The sequence below is a fragment of the Sorex araneus genome, chromosome 3 (genome assembly GCF_027595985.1).
Source record: "Sorex araneus isolate mSorAra2 chromosome 3, mSorAra2.pri, whole genome shotgun sequence".
Classification (NCBI taxonomy): domain Eukaryota; kingdom Metazoa; phylum Chordata; class Mammalia; order Eulipotyphla; family Soricidae; genus Sorex; species Sorex araneus.
Genome location: NC_073304.1, coordinates 189,841,105 through 189,860,712, shown reverse-complemented (window position 1 = coordinate 189,860,712; position 19,608 = coordinate 189,841,105). Strand labels below are relative to the sequence as shown.

Below are 19,608 nucleotides of genomic sequence, written 5' to 3'. Positions count from 1 at the left end.
AAGTTGGTTGCATGCAACGCAACCGCCCTCCCACTGTACTATCTCACTTCGCCTCTGTTTTCCTGCTTGTTTTTCCGTCTGGACTCAGAACTTGAGGACCTGATCAGTCTAGCACACAGCCTGACACTTGGGAAGGTATCCAATGATTTTTTTAAACAAAAAAAGCTAACTAGGGGGACCAGAGCCATAGTACAGTAGGTAGGGCACTTGCTTTGCATGAAGTCAACTTGGGTTCAATCCCCAGCAACCTCTATCCATTAAGAGTAATCCCTTGGGCACAGAGCCAGGAGTAATCCCTGAACACAACTATGAACACCCCCCCCCCCCACACACACACCAAAATAAGAGAACAAACAAACAAAAAATGTTAATTAGATGTGGCAGCTGGGAGGTTGCATAGTGGGGCCGGAGTTCAGGGAAGAGGGCTGAGTTAACCAGTTTTGGAAGTTGTCAGGAAAGGTTCATATTTATAAGCAGAGTCATGAGAATGGGTAAGATAACTTGGAAAGAAAAAATAAAGTAGGAGCTGAGGATAGAAACTTCCTTCTAAGGGGAAGATCTCTGAAGCAGCAGGGTCAGTTTTGATGCAGGTAGCATAAACCCCACAGCAGACCCTCAGGCACCAGGCACTGTCAACTCTGCTCCTCCAAGGTTTCTCAGTCTAGACCTTCTAGTCACAGCCACCGCAACTGTGTCCTCATGGTTCAGGATAGTGGCCAGAGCACCACTCATCACCTATGCATTCCAAGCAATAGGATGGATTCAAAGACGAAGAAGAGGACAAAAGAATTGTACAACCAGGCTTTTTTTTTTCAAGTTCCAGGTGTCACATAACATCAAATGACACTTTCACATCTTGCTCGTTAGTTAAAAATCTAGTCACACAACCAGATAAACTGCAAGAGGAGGCTGGGAAAGGCCCTTCTCAATCTAAACTGCTATATTCCCAGCCAACAGCCTGTATCGAGAACAGAGGTCTGAGGACAGTGGCTGACTGTCCCACTGAAAGGAAGGATAGACGGAGAGACAAAAGGCTACAGTGTACCTGGTTCTGTGCTAGGCACTTTCCATATCTTATCTCCCAGAAATCTTAGAAGAGAATATTATTATCCCTGATCACAGAGGAAACCCAGAGAGTTGAACGACTTGCTCAAGGATATACAGTGACCTGTGGCACTGCAGTCACTGAAGCCTGTCTTTCCTCCACCAACTGGGTGGGCTGGAAAGTCAGGAGAGGATGAGTGCTAGGAGCTGCTGGGAGAAAATCTTACAACAAGGAAGCCTCGATCAACAGAAAGTGACAGGTTGAGTGGGATACGGGCTGCAGAGTCTGCTGGGATTTGGCAACCACGACGCTGCTAGTAACTTGGCAAGGACATCCAGAGATGGGGGTGGGGGCAGAAGGCCACTTACAGAGGGTGGGACTCAGAGGGAAGAATAGACTGGTCTTTCTGGAATGGTGGCAATGAAGGCAGGCAGAGGTCAGACAGGAGGGGCCAAAGAGGGGAGGCAGCGTCTGCACGGAGCCTCCTGTTCTGGGTGGAAGGAAGGGGTAGCGACAAGGAAGAATCCTTTCCTGCTGGTGCAGGAGGTGCAGAGGCAGGCAGATCTGGAGAAGGGAGGGAGGGAAGAAGGAGTTCCTGTCTTATAAAGTCTGAGAGATGATTCTTGGCTGGGGAGGAGGGCAGAAGGCCAAGAGCCTGTAACGAAGGGAGGGGCCAGTCTCTGCTGTCCAGTGTGATAGTCACTGGCCGTGTGTGTGTCTTAAATTAATTAGAGGTGACCGAAATGGAAAAAAACAACCAAAAAAAAAAAAAAAAGAAAACAAAACCCCAACAGCAGTTCCTATTCGAAGCACTCGGGGGCCACAGGTGACTATTGAGTATCAGGAAGAGGGAGTTCCCAGCAGGGATCCACGGAGAGTGTGGATTTGGGGTCAGCAGAGGCCAGAGCCCCTGACTGGGCGTAGGCCCACAGGTCACTGGAGAATCTACCATACTCTCTTGTTTCAACACTCTGAGTCCCTCAGCTTTTCCCCCTGGCATAGCCTGCCACTTCCTCATGCCTGATTTTTGTGGAGCCACTGCTGAGGGTGTTTTTTTTTTTTTTTTTTTTTTTTTTTGCTTTTTGGGTCACACCTGGCGATGCACAGGGGTTACTCCTGGCTCTGCACTCAGGAATCACCCCTGGCCGTGCTCAGGGGACCATATGGGATGCTGGGATTCGAACCCGGGTCGGCCGCGTGCAAGGCAAACGCCCTACCCGCTGTGCTATCGCTCCAGCCCCTGCTGAGGGTGTTTTCTTGTTCCAGTGCCAGGACCCCACAAGCCTGGGAAGGGTCAGTGCAGTGTAGCAGGGAGCCCAGGACGGTGGTCTGGGCCAGGGCAGAGGCAAGCTAAGGACCTGGGTCTTGGGCATGAGTCAGCTCACCACAACCCACTGACACATCCAGGAAGACCTTGGACATAGCTGGGCACTGGCCCACATCTCACAGCAAGGACCCTGAGTTCCAGAGAGGCATGGGGAAAAACAGCAGGAGGCAGAGGGTTGTCCTTATCCCCTTTATTGTGCTCCACCTCATGCTTCTGCCACATCTTGGATTCAGGAGAGCCAGGCAGACCTTGGGAGCTGAGCCGACCAGAGGAAAGAAACCCCAGATTTTGCCAAGGCTCTCCCTCCGACCGGAGGTAGCCGAGGAAGGAGTCATGGCTAGGAGGGGCTATCCTGGGCTGACCCCCTGGGGGGAGAAGCATTTCCCAAGAAGGCCATGTGACATGGACCATGTGTCTGTGCCGGCGGGTGTAGGTGTGTTCAGATGGTTGTGTTTGCAGGGTCCAAGCTGTTCAAACACACAGTGTGGATGGGAGGGGAGTCTGCATGCCGTGAGTGTGTGGCGCCGTAGCTGGGAGCGCATCACACACCTGCTCGGCTCCTGTACCTGCCGGGGGACAGAGGCCCTGGCTGAGCCAGGTCACCAAGAGCAGTTCTTAAACTGGGGTCCATCAAGTGGCAGGAGGGGTTTGTGAGCCAAGCAGATCACACGGTCTGCCCAGACGAGTCGGTTAGGAAGGCCTTGCAGGGGCCTGCTCAGTGGACCAGCTCCCCAGGGAAACTGAGCCAGTAAGAAACAGCGTTTGAGCCAAGCTGTCCACCAGCGGCCTCTGTGATGGTGAATATGTTCCATGTTGTCCTCTAGCCTCTCGCCTCTACTCAGCAACTGTAATGTGGCTAGATTGGGGAACTAAATTTTTAATGTTAAGGAATCCAAACTGATAGGCATTGAACTCCCCATCCATGGTTAGTGGCTGCCATGTTGGAGAACCCAGGTGTGAAGACAGCGGGCTGGGAAAGGGGCCCGAGAGAAGCATAAGACTCGGGTCCCAGAGTGTGAAGGGGCCCCACCCAGACCAGGAGAGGCTGAATCTGGGGTGAGGCCTCCTGGCAGGATGCAGATGGAGCCAGAGCCCAGAATGGTGTCCAGAGTGGCCAGTGTCCACTCTGCACTGCTGCCTTGCGGTGTGTGCCCGGCTGAGCCCTGGCTGTGTGTCCAGCGGGCCCTCACCGGAAGCCTCCGGCTGTGCAGTCAGGAGACCGGGGCATGGGGTCAGGATGTCTTCATGTTCTCCTGCAGGCCGAGAGTTGAGCTGGTGGCCCCAGGATCACGCTCACCCTGAGGAGGCAATAAGGGGACAGAAGTCAGACCCAGCAGAGCAGCTGGCCCTCTGACATACGACTGAGTCAGAGTGTTGCCTTACCGCCTCAGGTCCCATGTCCTCTGCATACTTGAACTTCTTCTGTTTATAGTAGTGCCTCTTGGGCAGGATATGGAGCAGCAGCAGGTCACAGAGAACCGTGGCCTAGATGCAGGGAGGCCAGGGATCAGGCAGAGAGGTGGGCTGGGCATAGAGGCGGGGAGGCTGAGAGCAGGCATAGAGTCAGGGAGGCCAGGATCGGGCATGTTGGCAGGGAGGTCGGGATTGGGAACAGAGGCAGGGAAGCTGGCATTGGGCATGGAGGCAGAGAGGCTGGAAGCAGGCATGGAGGCAGGGAGGCCAGGAGCAGGTGTGGAGGCAGAGGCTGGGATTGGGCATGGAGACAGGGAGGCTGGAAGTGGGCATGGAGGCAGGGAGGCTGGGGATCAGGTATAAAGGCAGGGAGCCCAGGATGGAGCATGGAGGTGGGGAGGCCAGGATCAAGCATGGAGATCTGGGGGCCACCCAGAACCCTCTCCATCACACTTCAGTCCCAACTCACTGTGGGGGCCTAGATGAATTCTACCCTGTCCAGTCTTGGTCCTGGAATAGGGATGAGCCCCTGACAGCCCCTCAGTGGAACGAAACTACCCGCTCCCATCTCTGTCAGGCCTTGATCCTGGGCCTCTCTTCCTGCAGCCCAACTCTGGGTCTAGGGTTGAGGGGCCCAGGCATGTGGCCAAATGCAGTCACGTTCAGGGGCAGAGGCTGCTGCTACTAGTTAGAAATGGAAGAGGTGGGACAGACCCCAACAAAGACCCCTTGGCTCCAATACTTACCACCCCAAAGATGCCAATCCCAGAGCCAATGGTGGTCATGGTGGGGATGATGTCAAACTTGCCAGCCTGGTGGCAGGGCCCAAGGGAGAGAAGGGTTCATGGTCAGAGGGGACCTGGTCAGAAAGGCCTGGAGTGAGGCCTGGAGCAAGGGCACATCCCCCACCACACACACCCGCCCCTGTGCACCCTTAGCTGCCCCCTGCTCGCTGCTCATGCTCCATGCTCCCTGGGGACCAACTGTGGCCTTGGACTCTGGCTCCCTGGACAGGGAGAGAGCGGGAGAGAGTGGAAGAGAGTGGGAGAGAGTAGGGGAGAGTGGAAGAGACTGGGAGTGAGTGGAAGAGAGTGGGAGAGAGTAGGAGAGAGTGGGAGAGAGTGGGAGAGTAAGGGAGAGTGGGAGAGAGCGGGAGAGTAGTGGGAGAGAGTGGGGGAGAGTGGGGGAGAGCGAGAGAGAGTGGGAGAGAGTGGGGGAGAGCGAGAGAGAGTGGGAGAGAGTGGGGGAGAGTGGGGGAGAGCGAGAGAGTGGGAGAGAGTGGGAGAGAGTGGGTGAGAGTGAGAGAGAGTGGGAGAGAGTGGGGGAGAGCGAGAGAGAGTGGGAGAGTAGTGGGAGAGAGTGGGGGAGAGTGGGGGAGAGTGGGAGAGAGCATGAGAGAGTGGGGGAGAGTGGGGGAGAGTGGGAGAGTGGGAGAGAGTAGGAGAGAGTGGGAGAGAGTGGGAGAGTAAGGGAGAGAGTAAGGGAGAGTGGGAGAGAGTGGGAGAGAGTGGGAGAGTAGTGGGAGAGAGTGGGGGAGAGTGGGGGAGAGCGAGAGAGAGTGGGAGAGAGTGGGGGAGAGCGGGAGAGGGTGGGAGAGAGTGGGAGAGTGGGAGAGAGTGGGAGAGTGGGAGACAGCAGGAGAGAGTGGGGGAGTGTGGGGGAGAGTGGGAGAGTGGGAGAGAGCAGGAGAGAGTGGGGGAGAGTGGGAGAGAGTGGGGGAGAGTGGGAGAGAGCGGGAGAGGGTGGGGGAGAGTGGGAGAGGGTGGGAGAGAGTGGGAGAGAGTGGGGGAGAGTGGGAGAGAGCGGGAGAGGGTGGGAGAGAGTGGGAGAGTACAGGAGAGCGGGAGAGAGTGAGAGGATGGGAGAGGGTGGGAGAGAGTGGGAGAGAGTGGGAGAGAGTGGGAGAGGTGGTGGAAGGCGGAAGGCTCAGCTTCCTGCCTCTGTCACACTCCATCCAGCAGAGCACCCAAAGGATCAGGGCTGTGTGCCACACTGCCCCTCGCTCTGAATACCCACCTTCCCATCCACCAGGATGTCGAAGCGGATCCCAAACACCTTGTAGAGGTGCCGGTGGTTGGTCTTGTTCTCCACAAAGTGCCTGGCAAACCTTGGGAAAGGAGTGAGGTGACAGGAGAGAGCGATAGAGCTCAGGGTGCCATGGAGGCAGGAGCCCCATAGGGCCTCAAGCACCCCATGATCTGAGGGGAGAGCCCCAGGCGGGATCTCAGTCCCCCTTCCTGGAAGGCTGGCCTTCACCCTCGCTCTGCTGCCGGCCCCTGTGCAGCCAGGCCTGGCGAGGGGCCCCCTGGGTGGGGGTACTGAGAGCGGGGGCAGGGGACCCAGACCCCCCCATGCCCACCCGGGAGTAGAGAAGCCCGTGAGCCCGCGTGGATGGTGATGCACAGGGGTGTGGGGGTGGGGGGCCTGCAGGCACCTGAAGTTGAAGCCCTGAGACAGGCTTTTGCCCTCGTGCAGCCCGTGGAACTCGTAGATGGGTTTGCAGTGTCGCACGTGCCAGTCCAGGTCACAGTTCCAGTCGATGGTGATGCCCACCACCCCGCCCTGTGGGAGACACGGGCCCGTGAGACCCAGAAACTCCCGCCCTGCAGATGGACATGTTTGCTTGAGAAGCAACCCCGGAAAGCAGCTTGTGGGTGGAAGCCTGCCAGGCTGCCTGGCCCCGCCCCGGCCCCCTACACAGGGTTCTCACCATTTTTAGCAAAGACCCAGGTCTCCTCCATCTCCAGGGCTTTTGCACACCCAGCACCCCGGCATCTCTGTGAAGCTGGACCTCATCTTGGATTCATTCTCCCAGAGCTTGCCCACCCCCTACCCCTGCACCAAGCTAAAAAGATGCCCTCTTCCCCCTCTTTGTATTGTGTCCTATGGGAACATTTGTTACTTTCAAGCATCAGGCTTGCGTGTGGCCCCTGATGAGCCCATCTCATCTCCTCCTCCAAACCTGAGGCTGCCCAGAGTCCTCTTGGCCCTGCCACCCCTGCCTCGGGGCTCCTGTCACTGCTACCAGCTTGGGGAACAAGCACCTGGTGGCTGAGTTAGTCTGTGGAGAGAGGGTTGGGGAGAGAAAGCCCAAACAAACCAAAGTCTCTGGGGCAAAGACGGGGACAGGTGGGTGGGAAGGGGTGAAGCTCCATCATGGACATGGCGGGGAGAATTTTAGGAAGGGGAGAGTTTTATTTATTTATTTATTTATTTATTTATTTATTTATTTTTAAAGGTGATCTTTAAAAAATTTATTTTATTTTATTTTATTTTTGCTTTTTGGGTCACACTCAGCGCTCAGGGGTTACTCCTGGCTCTGCACTCAGGAATTACTCCTGGCGGTGTTGGGGGACCGACCTTATGGGATGCTGGGAATCGAACCTGGGTCTGCTGCATGCAAGGCAAATGCCCTACCCGTTGTACTATCGCTCCAGCCCCTTAAAGAATTCTTTTTTTTAAAAATTTTGGGTCACACCTGGTGATGCACAGGGGTTACTCCTGGCTCTGTACTCGGAATCACTCCTGGCAGTGCTTGGGGGACCATATGGGATGCTGGGAATCAAACCCGGGTCAGCTGCATGCAAGGCAAATGCTCTACTGGCTGTGCTATCGAGGAAGGGGAGGGTTTTTATCTCATCTGGGGCTGAGAGATAGAACAGTGGGCATGGCACTTGCCTCACATGTGGCCACCTAGATTTGCCCCCAGCACATGGGCTGCCTGAGGCACGGGAGTGATCCTTGAGCACAGAGCCAGGAGTAAGGCCTGAGCAAAGACAGGAGTGGCCTACATGTCCCCAAAAGACATTCTGCTTCTTGATTGATGTGTGGAGGCGCTGAGGTGGGAGCTACTTGGGCCTCTGACAGAGATCTGACAGAGATCGAGGAGATCGAGGAGCTGGGACAGAGCAGAGCCTGCGTTTCTGACCCCACACAGAATGAGCTACTGCCCCTGCTCTGGAAAAACGTGATGTAAATGTGTTGTTTGTGTGGCAGCTCCAGAAAGGGCTGATTTCCATCTGTGAACTGGCCCCTGCAGAAGGTCCCACACCTACACACACCCGCTCCGCCTGGGTGGCTGCCACAACACAGGGCAGAAACTTGGGCACAGCAAAGGCAAGAGACATGTCTGGGGACACACTGCTCCTTAGGGCGAGCAGGAAGTTGCCGCAGAGACGGGATAGCTGGTTAGGTGCTTGCTTGGCATGCAGCTGCCTCTGGACCCACCTGGATATCACATATTCTTCCAAACGACCTCAGGATCAACCCTTGAGCAAACCCGACAATAGTCTCCGAGCACCACCGAGTGTGTGCTCAATTAAAACGTGTCCCTTCTCAGGTCCAGGGAGCGAGCACTGGGGTTGGGATGCATGCCTTGCATGCGCTAACCCTGGTTTGATCCCTGGCACCTCATGGATCATGGGATCTAAGGCCCCAGTCTCCACTGGGGTGGCCTGGGTAGTCCCCAGCACCATAGGGCTCTATTCCTCATCAGTGGGCCTTTACATCAGGCCACTGACTTGGTTGGCCGAGAACTGTCAGGCGCATCCCTGGATTGGCTGAGAACTGTCAGGCGCATCCCTGGATTGGCTGAGAACTGCCAGGCGCATCCCTGGATTGGCTGAGAACTCAGATTGGCTGAGAACTGTCAGGCATAGCCCCGGATTCCCAGAGCACTGCTTGGGAGGCCTTTCTATAAAGCAGCCTTTATCTCAGAACTGTGAAATCTCAACCTCGAGAAAGCTCTACAGTCCCGGGCCGGCTGAGGGGCTACAGGGTCCAAGCTGCCTTTCTCTGATAGTAAACAATCAAACCAATCAACCACTGAGACCCCAGAAGATACCCGGCAATAGTGTTTGCCCACATCCATTCTTTCTGTATACCTGCTCGGTGCCAGACCCAGGGCCAGGCGAGTGAGACCCTCGGCCTGACCTCACGGGATCCCGCCCCAGGTGAGGAGAGAGGCCCACGTGTGACTCTAAGAGGCAGGCAGAGCTCCAGGAATCTCCCGCCAGCTCCCCTCCCCCCAGCCCCCACCATCCCCGCCTCTCACCTTTTCAGCCAGGGTGTTGAAATTCTGGCCTGACTCCTGGACCACGTAGCCGAGCCTGAAGACGGGGCAGAGCGGGTGCAAGACCTTGTCGTAGAGACAAGTCTTCATGTAGCGGGCGTCCACCTCCTCCACCAGGTTGCGTCTGTGGGGCCAGAGGACTCTGAGGGCGGGAGTGTGCCAGCAGGGAGTTCCCCCCAGCAGAGCCCGTGCCCCCAGGCTCTCCTTTCACGGCTCCCCAACCCCACCAGGGGTTCCTGCCCTGGGCGCATGGGCCTGTGTGCAGGGAGGCCACCAGGGGGATGCGGGGCAGCCATGGGGACTCCCCCCCCACCACCACCGCACCTGTTGACCTTGAAGCGGGGAAAACTGATGCTGTTTTTGATGAAGAGAGTGAAGTTCTCAGCCTCACGGAGAAGGGCAGGCCTGGAGGACATGGCACACATTCACGGACGGTCCTGGGTGCCTCTGCAGTGCCCGCCCAGGCGAGGCACAGTGTGTGGGGCAGGGAACGAGGTTGCAGGCAGGCGTGTCCTGACATAGAGCCTTGTGCTTGCCCCCCAAGTTCGGGGGAACCTTGGCAAGTGAAGGCATGGGTCTGGGTGCCCCTCGGCCTGGGATCCGTGCTCTCCCAAAGGACGGGCCTTACCGGGGGACATTGTCATCCACCTCCACAGGGCACCAGCCGAAGATCTCACACGTCTGCACTGTGTCATTGAAGGACACACACTTGCCCGTGCGGATGCCTGGGTGAGGGGGAGCCCCTATTGTCAGACCAGCAGGTGCGGGGGACACCTCCAGACCCCACTCCCAGAGGCCTCCAGTGATGGGCACCTAAGAGAAATGGGCAGCCCCAAACCATGGGGACAGCAGGGATCAGCTGGCAGGGGGAGCAGGAAGATGGGGGATGAAGGGGGCCGCCTCACCTTGGGCCTTCCTCTCCGCCTTCCCCGGGGTGCAGTTGCTGTCATCCGTGCACGTGCCCCCTTCTGGATTCTGGGGGAAGGGAGAGCTGCTTCCTGAGAAGAGTCCTGGGGTTGCCCTTGTTCACGGGCTTTCTGCCCCAGATCCCTCCCAGGACCCCAGGGGCCATGTCCAGCTGTCCCACGGCCAGGATCAGCAGGCAGGTCTGGGGACAGGGATCAGCACCCCCACCAGGCTCTGCACTGCCCACGGCAGACTGAGCCTCGGGGTGAGTGTCTGAAGTGCTCCTGGTGACCCCGCAGAAGCCACCTTGAGTCGCCTCCAAGGCCACCTCTCCCATGGTCCCCCCAGCCCCGTGGGTCCAAGGAGGGGTGCAGGCAGTAGTTCTCACCTCTCCACAGTAGCCTTGAGCCTGCTGGAGGGTGGCGATGAAATTGGTCATGACCACAAAGGAACTGTCCCCCTGTAAGGCAGACCAGGGGCAGGCGGGGTGGGATGTGTGTCGGGGGTGATCTGGGAAATAGCCCCAAGAACCCAAGCACCGCCCCAACAAGAGATGCCCCCCTCCCCCCTACACACACACAGAGCACAGGATGCCCGGGTGGAGTGATATTCTGCCCCAGAGGGCCTGGACCTGGCCTGATGCCACTGGGAGGTGGGACAGAGCCCACAGGCATCTCCTGAGTCAGCTCACCTGAGCTGGGAAGACGTAGTCGGCCACGTCCCACACCTGGGGGTCCAGGCCTGGCAGCTGTGTGACAGCCAGGCCCTTGAGCTTCACCGACACGCTGCTGATGAGGCTGCTGGAGGTCTGGTAGCCCTTCTCAAACACGAACACCCACCTGTGAGGCAGGGTGGGGGGTGGGGGGTTGGCAGGGGCAGAAGAGCCGCTCAGGGAGGCAGTGTGACACCTGCAGCCCGGAGCACCTGCAGGCTGTGCATCCCATCCCTTCCCCACGGGCGGGTCTGGACTGGCCTGGTCCCACATGGATTCCCAGGAGGGCACTCAGTGAGCTAGCTGGCCCCTGAGGGCCCTTCCAGAGCTGGCCTTGCTGAGGCCTGGAGAACAGGCTTCAGGACCCCCTCCCTCCTCCTGCTCCTTCCCTTCCTCCCGAGGCGGGCAGAGCCAGGCCCTTCTGCCCGCCAGCCTGGGTCTCAGCTCTGGCACACTGCTGGCAGGCTGAGTCAGGGTCCATCACGCCATGCCCCGGCTCCACTTCCTCCTCTATGAAGCAGGAACAGACAGCCAATATGCCAGATGAGTGTGGACATGGGAAGGCACTTGCCAGGGGAATCAGGTGGAGGAAGTGCTATATGGGCACTCAGCCTGCCTCTCAGCTGAGCTGGGATCTGGGGAAGAGGGTCTAGTGGGAACGAGGGGGACAAGGGACCTTCTGAAGGACACAGCTGCAGGCACCAGTGGAAACCCTGATGCCGGGGTTCAGGCTGGAGCCTCGCTGCTGTGTGAGGGCCTGGTCTTCCTCTCCTGGCATCGAGAGCCACCATCTTCTGGGGGTCTCTGCTTTCCTCTCGGAGCCCCCGGGATGGGCACATGCTTGAAGCGGCCAATCAGTGCACTATTATCTAGCAATAGTGAGGAGTGCCATAGGCATCGCCAGGGACTGTCAGCCCTGAGGCCAGGATTCTTCTTGAGAATACCCGGAAAGAGACACCCCTTCATGAGTGGCCGAATACGCGGACTGCAGGATGGACGCTGGTCAGTTACATGGCTGACCCACAGAGAAAGCAGAGGAGAACAGCAGCAGGTAAGGGCCAGGGCCAGAGGGACTGTGCTGTCTGAGCACCCAGACCCAGCCAGACCTGAAGCACAGGAAACCCACTTCTGGACACTTTAGGTACGTGAGTGAATATTCTGACTCCATTTAGGCCAGGTCAGGTTTTGTGTTCTGTTGCTTATGAATGAGAGGCCTGAAAAATCCTTCTCCCTAGGGTATGGTCCCCTTCATGGAGATTTGGAATAACAGTGTGTGTTTGTGTATACAGGAGTCTATGTGTATGTATGTGTGTGTGAGTGTTATGTGTGTAGTATGTGTATGTATGTGTAGTATGTGAGTGCATGTACATATGTGTATGTATGTGTATGTGTGTATGTATTATGAGAGTGGGCAGTATATGTACTTGTGTGTGTATGTTTGTGCGTATGTGTTTATGTGTATATAAGTGTGGGAGTATATATGTGAGTGTGTGTGTATGTGTGTGTGTGTGTGTGTGTGTGAGGTTTTTTAGTTTGTTTTATTTGGGGGCCACACATGGCAGTGTTCAGGGCTGACTCCTGGCTCTGTGCTCAGAGACCACTCACTCCTGGAAGGCTCAGGGACCTTCTGGGGTGCTGGGGACTTAGCCCAGGCCAGTCATTTGTGAGGCAAGCGCCCTTCCTGCTGCACTATCGCTCCAGCCCTTGTCCGGTCTTGCAGCGTCCACGAGTGGGTGCCCAGGTGCATGTGTCTGCTGCCTGTCTCCCTTGGCCCACCTGCACAAGCCGTGCGCCCAGCCCCTCTCTGTGCCCAGAGTCGGTTATGGGGACAGAAGCCTCAGGCTGCGGGGAGGGGCTCCTTGCTCTCAGCCCAGGGAAGCAACAGGCCCAAGTGCTCCCCCTCCCCTGCCCCAGACCAGCTGTCCGCTGCACTCGCTCACCTCCAGCCCTGGCAAGAGAATGGGGTCCTGCCCATCTCACACTGCCAGGAAGGCCTGTGGCTCAGCCTGCAGGGGGTCACACCTCCCGCCCCCCAGCTGAGTGCAGGAAGGTCACAGGCTCTGCTGTGCTTTATCCCAGATAGTCTTCTCCTCTGCGAGAATTGGGGGGTGGTGGGGGGCTCGGGAGGGTTGGCCTTGGTGGGCTGTCCTGAACCCGACCCAGTCCCTAACTGAGCCGTCTGGAGTTGGGTGTCAGCAGGACCCAGAGCAGCAGGAACACTGATGACTGTCAGCCCCGGACTCTCGGGGGGACACCCAGTCTGGTTTGACCTTAGCCCTGGGGCCAGGCCGGCCCCTCCCAATGCTCACACTGACCTGTAGTCACTTCCGGTGGGGCCTGGATGCCTAGGACCCCAGCAACTCTCTTGCCCATTCCTTCCACTCTGTCCTCAGAGAGGGCCCCCAGGAGGGGGGAGGTGACTGCTGGCGCTGTTCCCTCGAGAGTGCTCTCAGGAAGTTCCTGCAGCGCCTGGGTCACGGCATGCACATGATAAACAAACCTCCCGGCTTCCCGGTCTCCACTTCTCTGTCTCCACTTCTCTTTGTTTTGTCGTTGGGTCACACTGATGGGGCTCACGGCTTCCTCCTGGCTCTGTACTCAGGGGGTCACTCCTGGTGGTGCTCAGGGGACCATATGGAATACCAGGGATCAAGCCTGAGTCAGAAACATGCAGGACAAACCGCTTCCCTGCTGGGCTATCTCACTGGCTCCTGGATTGTATATTCGAATAGGGACATGAATTAGCGCTGGTGAATTAGCCCTCAGAGCTAAAACACAACCTGACCAACCTACAGGCCTCAAGTCTCCTCAGAACCTGCTCCTGTGTGCCCTCCTCTGGCCTCAGGCACCCTCAGGCCTTCATGCCCACTGGTGGACTGTCTTCGGGTCCTTCTGTCCTTCTGCCTCTTGGCCTCTACCTGAGTGCTCAGAGGCGTTTGCCATGGGGAGAAAAAGATGACAAAGCAGCCGGGAAGATACAGCCTCTGACAGAGGCCCGGGGTGGGGGGTGAGGGCGGGCACGGAGACACACAGTGTTAGCAGGCGTCACACGGGCATGTGCCACAGGGCAGAGCTGCCTTGTGGCGGGCACGGGGGCTGACTCCAAGCCAAGGGGCAGCTGAGTCCAGAGTGATGGCTCAGAAGTTTGTTGGTGTGTCCTCAGAAAGGTGAGTTGGCCAAGATTTTCTTTTCTGGTTTTGTTTGGTTTTGGAAGGAGACCTAGACCTCTGTTCGAGGCATTCCTTTCACCCGAAACTCCGTGTCCCCGTGCTCTTGAGAAATAAAAGTTCTCCCCTGCTTTGGGGCTGGAGTGATAGCTCAGCAGGTAGGATGTTTGCCTTGCACGAGGCCGACCTGGGTTCGATTCCCAGCATCCCATATGGTCCCCTGAGCTCAGCCAGGGGTAATTCCTGAGTGCAGAGCCAGGAATGACCCCTGTGCATCGCTGGGTGTGACCCAAAAAGCAAAAAAATAAAATAAAATAAAGTTCTCCCCTGCTTTGCCCCATGCCCTCCTGCAGCTGGTGGGCCTGGTGTCCCCGGGGATTAGTGCCGAGCAGAAGCGTCTGACTCTCTGCTCAATGCCTCTGTCTGGCCCAAGCTCCTGCCTCGTCACTGCCACCCTTTCACAGCTGCCCTGCCTCTGCCTTCACACCCCAGAGCCACAGCTCCCAGCCCGCCCCTGTACACCCGTCCAGCACTCAGCCCTGCCCACAGAGAGAGTCCGGGTTGCCCAGATGGGTGTCTGAGGCTGGAACCAGGGGTCCTGCCCACCCCTCCACCTCTCCCCTGGATCCTTTCATGTTTCCCCACAACCCTGCAGCCTAACCCTAGGTCCTTCCATTGCTCCTGTCCTGCCCCAGGACCTTTGATTACATCATCTTCGTCAGGAAAGCCAGTGCCAGGGTGAATGCACAGCTGGCTCTGTCCTTCAGAGAATCTCATTTCCTTGGTCACAATGATTGGTTCTGAGGTGGGCACATGACCTAATCCCATATAAGAGATGGATGTGGGCAGGGAGACAGCTCCAGTGGCAGAGCACACGCCTATGACACACTAAACCCTGAGTTTCTGAGTTTGATCCCACTAACACATCTTGTCCACCAACCAGCTGTAGCCCTGGTGTCCTCTGAGTTTTGCTAACCCAAGCTGCAACCAGCAGGCTCACACCAGCAGGCTGAGCACTGCTGGGACCCCTGTAAAGACACAAGCTGGACCTGGGATTTCAGCTGAAACCCTGCAGGAAGAGACACTCATGAGCCAGAAACGCTGGGAGCTGGTGAAACGACAGACCCGCTCAGGAATGAGGCCTCTGGAGAGGACGCGCAACCACAACCCAACCAGCCGCAGAACCCCCAGGGGAACAACCTGATCTTGTCATGTCCCCACGGGGCTGCCTCTTCCTGTGCCCTCGTCCTGGAAGGTTCAGCCAGGTCTGATACCCACATGGGGATTTTAGTTCTATAGGGCAGTCAACAGCCCCACCTGCCTTTTGGTGGGACATCTATCACAGGAAGAAAAGTTGTCAGCTGTTTCAGACCAGCTTCTCCCTCTCCCTCAGCCGCTCCTGGTTCTCGTGCCCTATTCTGTCCCAAGGAGTCTGACATGCGCCAGGAACACACATGATGCTACAGAAACGTTCCCAGGATAATTTGTGTCGACCCTTATCCCTGACTGGGTTTTTTAGAGATCTCAAGGCTATCTGATTTTGAGATCCCTGTATGAGCATGCGGGGGTGTCTGCAGACTAGAATGGGGTCTGGGGAGGCCTGGGAGAAAGCCAAGTGCAGGCCTACCTGCTCTACGGCCTCTGAGGTCTTTGTTCACCTCTTCCAGGAAGACTGCCTGGGCTCCCTTCCAATCAGCCCTGCCTATTGCTGAAGTCACATCACCTTTCTCCTCCCTGACCTGAACGCCACAGTCAGGGACATGTCCCCACACACTCCTTGTATGGACCTGCTAGTCCAGGGTGACGGCCCAGCTCCCACGAATCCCCAGCAGGAAAAGGTCATCCTTTCCCAGGGGATGGTTCTAACTGCAAATTAACCATCTGACTTCAAGTGCAAAGCAGCAGGCATCCACCAAGGCCTCAGTCCTGCATCCCCCTCACCCCCCAGTTTTCCAAGAAGGTGACCACTGGAGACACAGCCTAGGTTTCCCTGTGCAGGCGGCTCTTGGCGTCCACCTGCCACCTCTGCTGGCTCTAGCCCGTCTCTGAAGCAAGCTGCTGACTGTGCTATCTCGGGACTGGCTTCTTCTCATCCCAGGGGTTGAGGCTCCCAGGTCTGTCTCTCTGTCTAGTTCTGTCTGTGTGTCTGTCCATCTTCCACCTGTACTGTGTCTGCTTTAGGGCTCCAGGACTCTGATGGTCACTCCAGCAGCATTCAGATGGGGTCTTGGGGCTGGGCACTTGAGAAAAAGGCTGCCTTCCTCAGGGGAAATATTGCACCTGCACGCAGTGTCTTTTTGTTTGTTTGTGTGTTTTGGGGGGCTATACCCGTAGTGCTCAGGGCTTACTCCTGGCTCTGTGCTCAGGAATCACTCCTAGTGGGTCCAGGGGACTCTATGAGGTACTGAGGGTTGAACTGGGTCAGCTGTATGCAAGATAAATGCTCTACCGACTGTACTGTCACTCTGGCCCCTACACAGTGTCTTATTTTTTTCTTTTTGTGTCACACCCAGCAATGCTCAGTGGTTACTCCTGGCTTTGTACTCAGGAATTACTCCTGGCGGTGCTTGGGGGACCATATGGGATGCCGGGGATTGAACCCCGGGTCGGCCGCGCGCAAGGCGAACGCCCTACCCGCTGTGCTATCGCTCCGGCCCCTCACACAGTGTCTTTAGAGGGGTTCCCTCTGTTTAGCCCTGTGGAACAGAGACGAGACCACCGGAGGTGGCAGGTTATGGCTTTCACCAGCTTCTAAGGGCTCCCAGCGGTGCGGTCTGTGCAACTCTAAGAAGTGGCCACAGGAGGGCGCCAGAGACAGCAGGTGCTGCAGCTCTAAGCTGCTGCTGTCTGCGCTGGAGGCAGGCTGGGGCTTTAGGAGAGCTGCGGGGACACTGCCTCCCCCTGCTATGGGATCCAGACAGGTCACTGGCCGCCTCTGACGCTGTTTCCTTTCCTGGATATCAAGGCTGACTTTGGAGTCACGTAGCTGGATTCAAGTCCTGATGTTGCCTCTTAGGTCCAAACAAAACCAGTGAGTGGATGCAGTCTTTGGCCGGCAAGGAGAGTGCAGGCGTGGGGAGACCGCCCCAGGAGGATGTGTCCAGGACAGGGTGGCAGCCCGAGGCACAAGCTTGAGTATTGGGGGGGGGCAGACATTATCCCTTTCTGTCTGATCTTTCTGTGATTCCCCCCACACAGGAAAGTCCAGGCACTGTCCCCAGGGTGGGCCAACAGAAATAGGGAGCCAAAGGGGCCACAGTGAGGCCCCCACTCTCCCAGCTGCCTCCGGAAAGCAGCCGCTCTCTTCCCTGAAGGGTGAGGAGTGAGATGAATAGAGGTTTGACTTATGCCCCCTTAGAAAGGTTTTCAGAGCCTGTGCGATGGGAGAAGGCAGAACCTGGACCTGGGTTTCGCTACGGGGTTTGCTACCCTGATGAGCACCCTCCTCCCCACCATGCCTGGACTGTGCACATGTTAGACGTGTGTGTGTGCGTGTGTGTGTATACGTGTGTGTGTGCATGCGTGTGAGAGAGAGACAGAGAGCAAGAGAGAGAGAGAGACAGCAAGCAAGAGAGAGACAGAGCAAGCGAGAGAGAGACAGCAGAAGACAGGAGCTGAAAGTGTCAGGGGGCTAGGTCCCACCTGATCAGCTCTGGGACCTGGGGTGGGAGTCAGGGAGGCTGCTAGGAGTCTGGGGGCGTAGGGGGGAGCAGTACCACATGGTCCCTATTTGGGGAATAGGTCCCTATCCTGGGGAATCTGCCGGGGCTGGGCAGCTCTCTTGCTCTGGTCCCACAACAAAAATGGGGACATGGAAACCAGAGGGCCAGAACCCTGACAGTCACACCAGCAGGCAGGCAGGTCGAGGGTCAGGCAGAGCCCAGCAGGAGGAGCCCTGTGAGAGTCCTGGGGAATGGACACCAGGCCTCCCACCTTGTACCAGGGGCCCTCAGGGGGTCCACAGGCATGACCCTCGCCGGGCACAACCCTCTACCCACCTACACGCTGGCACCCATGGTCCAGACCGCTCCAAGGCCAGAGTATGGGATGTCCCGTCCGGTCCTACCTGGACTCCTGGGGCTGCCTCTGCCTCCCCCACATGGGGGACTATCCAGAGGGGGCATCTTTGAACAAGGACGGGGATTCTGGATTTGAGGGTCTCTGCATGGGGGGGGGGTCTCAGCAACCCCGGGGGCACTGCCCTCTCAGTCTTACCGAGGGCGTGACCTTCATCCCAGAAGCGGCCTGCTTTGGCCTGAGGTCCAAGGTGGAAGGACTCTGGTTATGGCTCCAGGGGACCCCTGGTCTCCACCCTCTGAGGACACAGTTCCCGGGGAGTATGTCCCGTGGAGCCCAGGGGTGGTGGCTCTGCTCTTCCCACTCAGCTTCCATGTCCGCATCTGGCCTGTCCCATCTGGACAGTGCGTGGTCTGTCTGAAGGAGACCCCCACGAAGGGACGGGGCACCCTGGGGGTGGAGGGTGGGCGCAGGTGGGGCCGGGGCGGGTGCAGACTCACCCCACCACGTAGACCAGCACCACGAGCTGGATGAGGCGGAAGATGACGCCCACCTTCTTGTTGCGCACCAGCACCATCCGCGGAGTGTCATACTCGAAGAAGAAGGCGGCCAGCTCCTCCTGCAGCCGCCGCGCCATGCTGCTGCGCTGCCTCAGGACCCAGGAGGTGCAGGGCGCGCACCCTCCTCCAGGGAGCCCCCCAGGTGCCGCTGCCCCCTAAGCAGCACAGAGGGGGCGGCCAGGCCAGAGGTCAGCTGCAGGCGCCTGGCCAGGCAGGAGAACCTTTGGGTGGTCAGAGCCGCTCGAGGCCCCTGGCAGGCAGTTGGACTGCGGGCAGCAGCGCCTGTGAACAAATAAATTCCCAAAGATAGCTGGGGGCGGGGCTGGGGGGGCCACCCAGGCCCGACCCACTGCCTCTCCTGGCTCCGCCTGGGCCCTGCTGGGCCTCCGGAAACAGGAGCTGTTGGCAGGAAACCACTGACCACTCCTCACAGAGCAGAGATAAAGTCATCAGCACCCCCAGACCTGCACGGCTGAGCTAGGGGCACGCACAGGCCCGGGCAGGGGTGGGGACCTCGCCCAGCACCGAGCACCCACCTTGGGCCTCAGCCCCTTCTTCGAACACTGCCCACTCAGCAGCCCCCAGCCTCTGGAGGGGTCTTGGCTGGGCAGCCAGGAGACCCAGAGGGCCCAGCACGGAACTTCCTGAACTCATCAAGGACCCCCACCCCATCCTTGCACACCTGTCCCCCAGCCTGCCTGTGTCAGTGAACCTCAGTGCGGAGCCAGGGACCGTCCCCACCCTCCACACGTCTGTCCCCGCCCAGCCCTGTGTCCTTCTCCTGAGCAAAGAGGGAGGCGGTGACTCAACACACCAGGGCCATATCTATCACTTGTCAGGACTCAGCTGGGACACCCTTTCCCCTGGATAGTGGGGGTAGAGGTCCTGGGACAAGGACCGGAGGCCACTGTTGAGCCTGGGTCCCCTCGGCAGAGAGCCCCCAGCCCCAGAGCCTGTCCGTCATCCTCCCCGCTACACCCCTGTCACTTACAGAGGAGGAACCAGAGCTCAGAGCCAGGAGGGAGAGCTGCCACGCTCCCTCAAGCACTGGAGGCGAAGGCACCCTCCGGCTGCCCCTCGGGCGGCTGTGTCTGAGGGGGGGAGTGGTGGGGGAAGGTCATTCAGACTCCCCACAGCCCCCCTGTGCAAACTGCCCAGAAGGAGCTGCTCTGAGCCTCCTTCCTGACAGGCCTGTGGCCGGGAAGTCGCTCTGGGCAGGCAGCCAGAGGCGCGTTAGGAACCCCACTTCCTGTCTGAGTGGAGCGAGGCTCCCCCGCACCCCCCCCCGCCCTCCCAAGATGGCCCCCACAACCCCTGGGCCCAGCAGACAATCGCCATCAAACAGCTGCTGGCCAGGCGGGGTTGCGGCCAATCACAGCATCAGCATCTC

General features: G+C 58.1%; 1 protein-coding gene across 1 annotated transcript; it reads right to left on the bottom strand.

Annotated features, from left to right (window-relative positions):
- Nucleotides 1–3,513: 3,513 nt before the first annotated feature.
- Nucleotides 3,514–18,295, bottom strand: P2RX1 (purinergic receptor P2X 1). Its single transcript, XM_004604956.2, has 12 exons — nucleotides 18,159–18,295; nucleotides 10,454–10,601; nucleotides 10,151–10,222; nucleotides 9,762–9,831; nucleotides 9,485–9,581; nucleotides 9,181–9,261; nucleotides 8,839–8,980; nucleotides 6,220–6,347; nucleotides 5,802–5,892; nucleotides 4,532–4,597; nucleotides 3,756–3,857; nucleotides 3,514–3,670 (listed from the first exon to the last, which is right to left on the bottom strand). Exons 1-12 carry the CDS (start codon nucleotides 18,293–18,295, stop codon nucleotides 3,605–3,607), a joined length of 1,200 nt encoding a protein of 399 aa, XP_004605013.2. The 3' UTR covers nucleotides 3,514–3,604.
- Nucleotides 18,296–19,608: the final 1,313 nt, after the last annotated feature.

Coding starts and splice junctions, on each gene's coding strand:
- P2RX1 (XM_004604956.2), bottom strand. CDS start 18,295: ATGGCGCGGCGGCTGCAGGAGGAGCTGGCCGCCTTCTTCTTCGAGTAT. Junction 10,602..18,158: donor GTGCTGGTCTACGTGGTGGG/GTGAGTCTGCAC, acceptor CCTGCCTCACAG/GTGGGTGTTCGTGTTTGAGA. Junction 9,832..10,150: donor CTCAAGGCTACTGTGGAGAG/GTGAGAACTACT, acceptor CCCTTCCCCCAG/AATCCAGAAGGGGGCACGTG.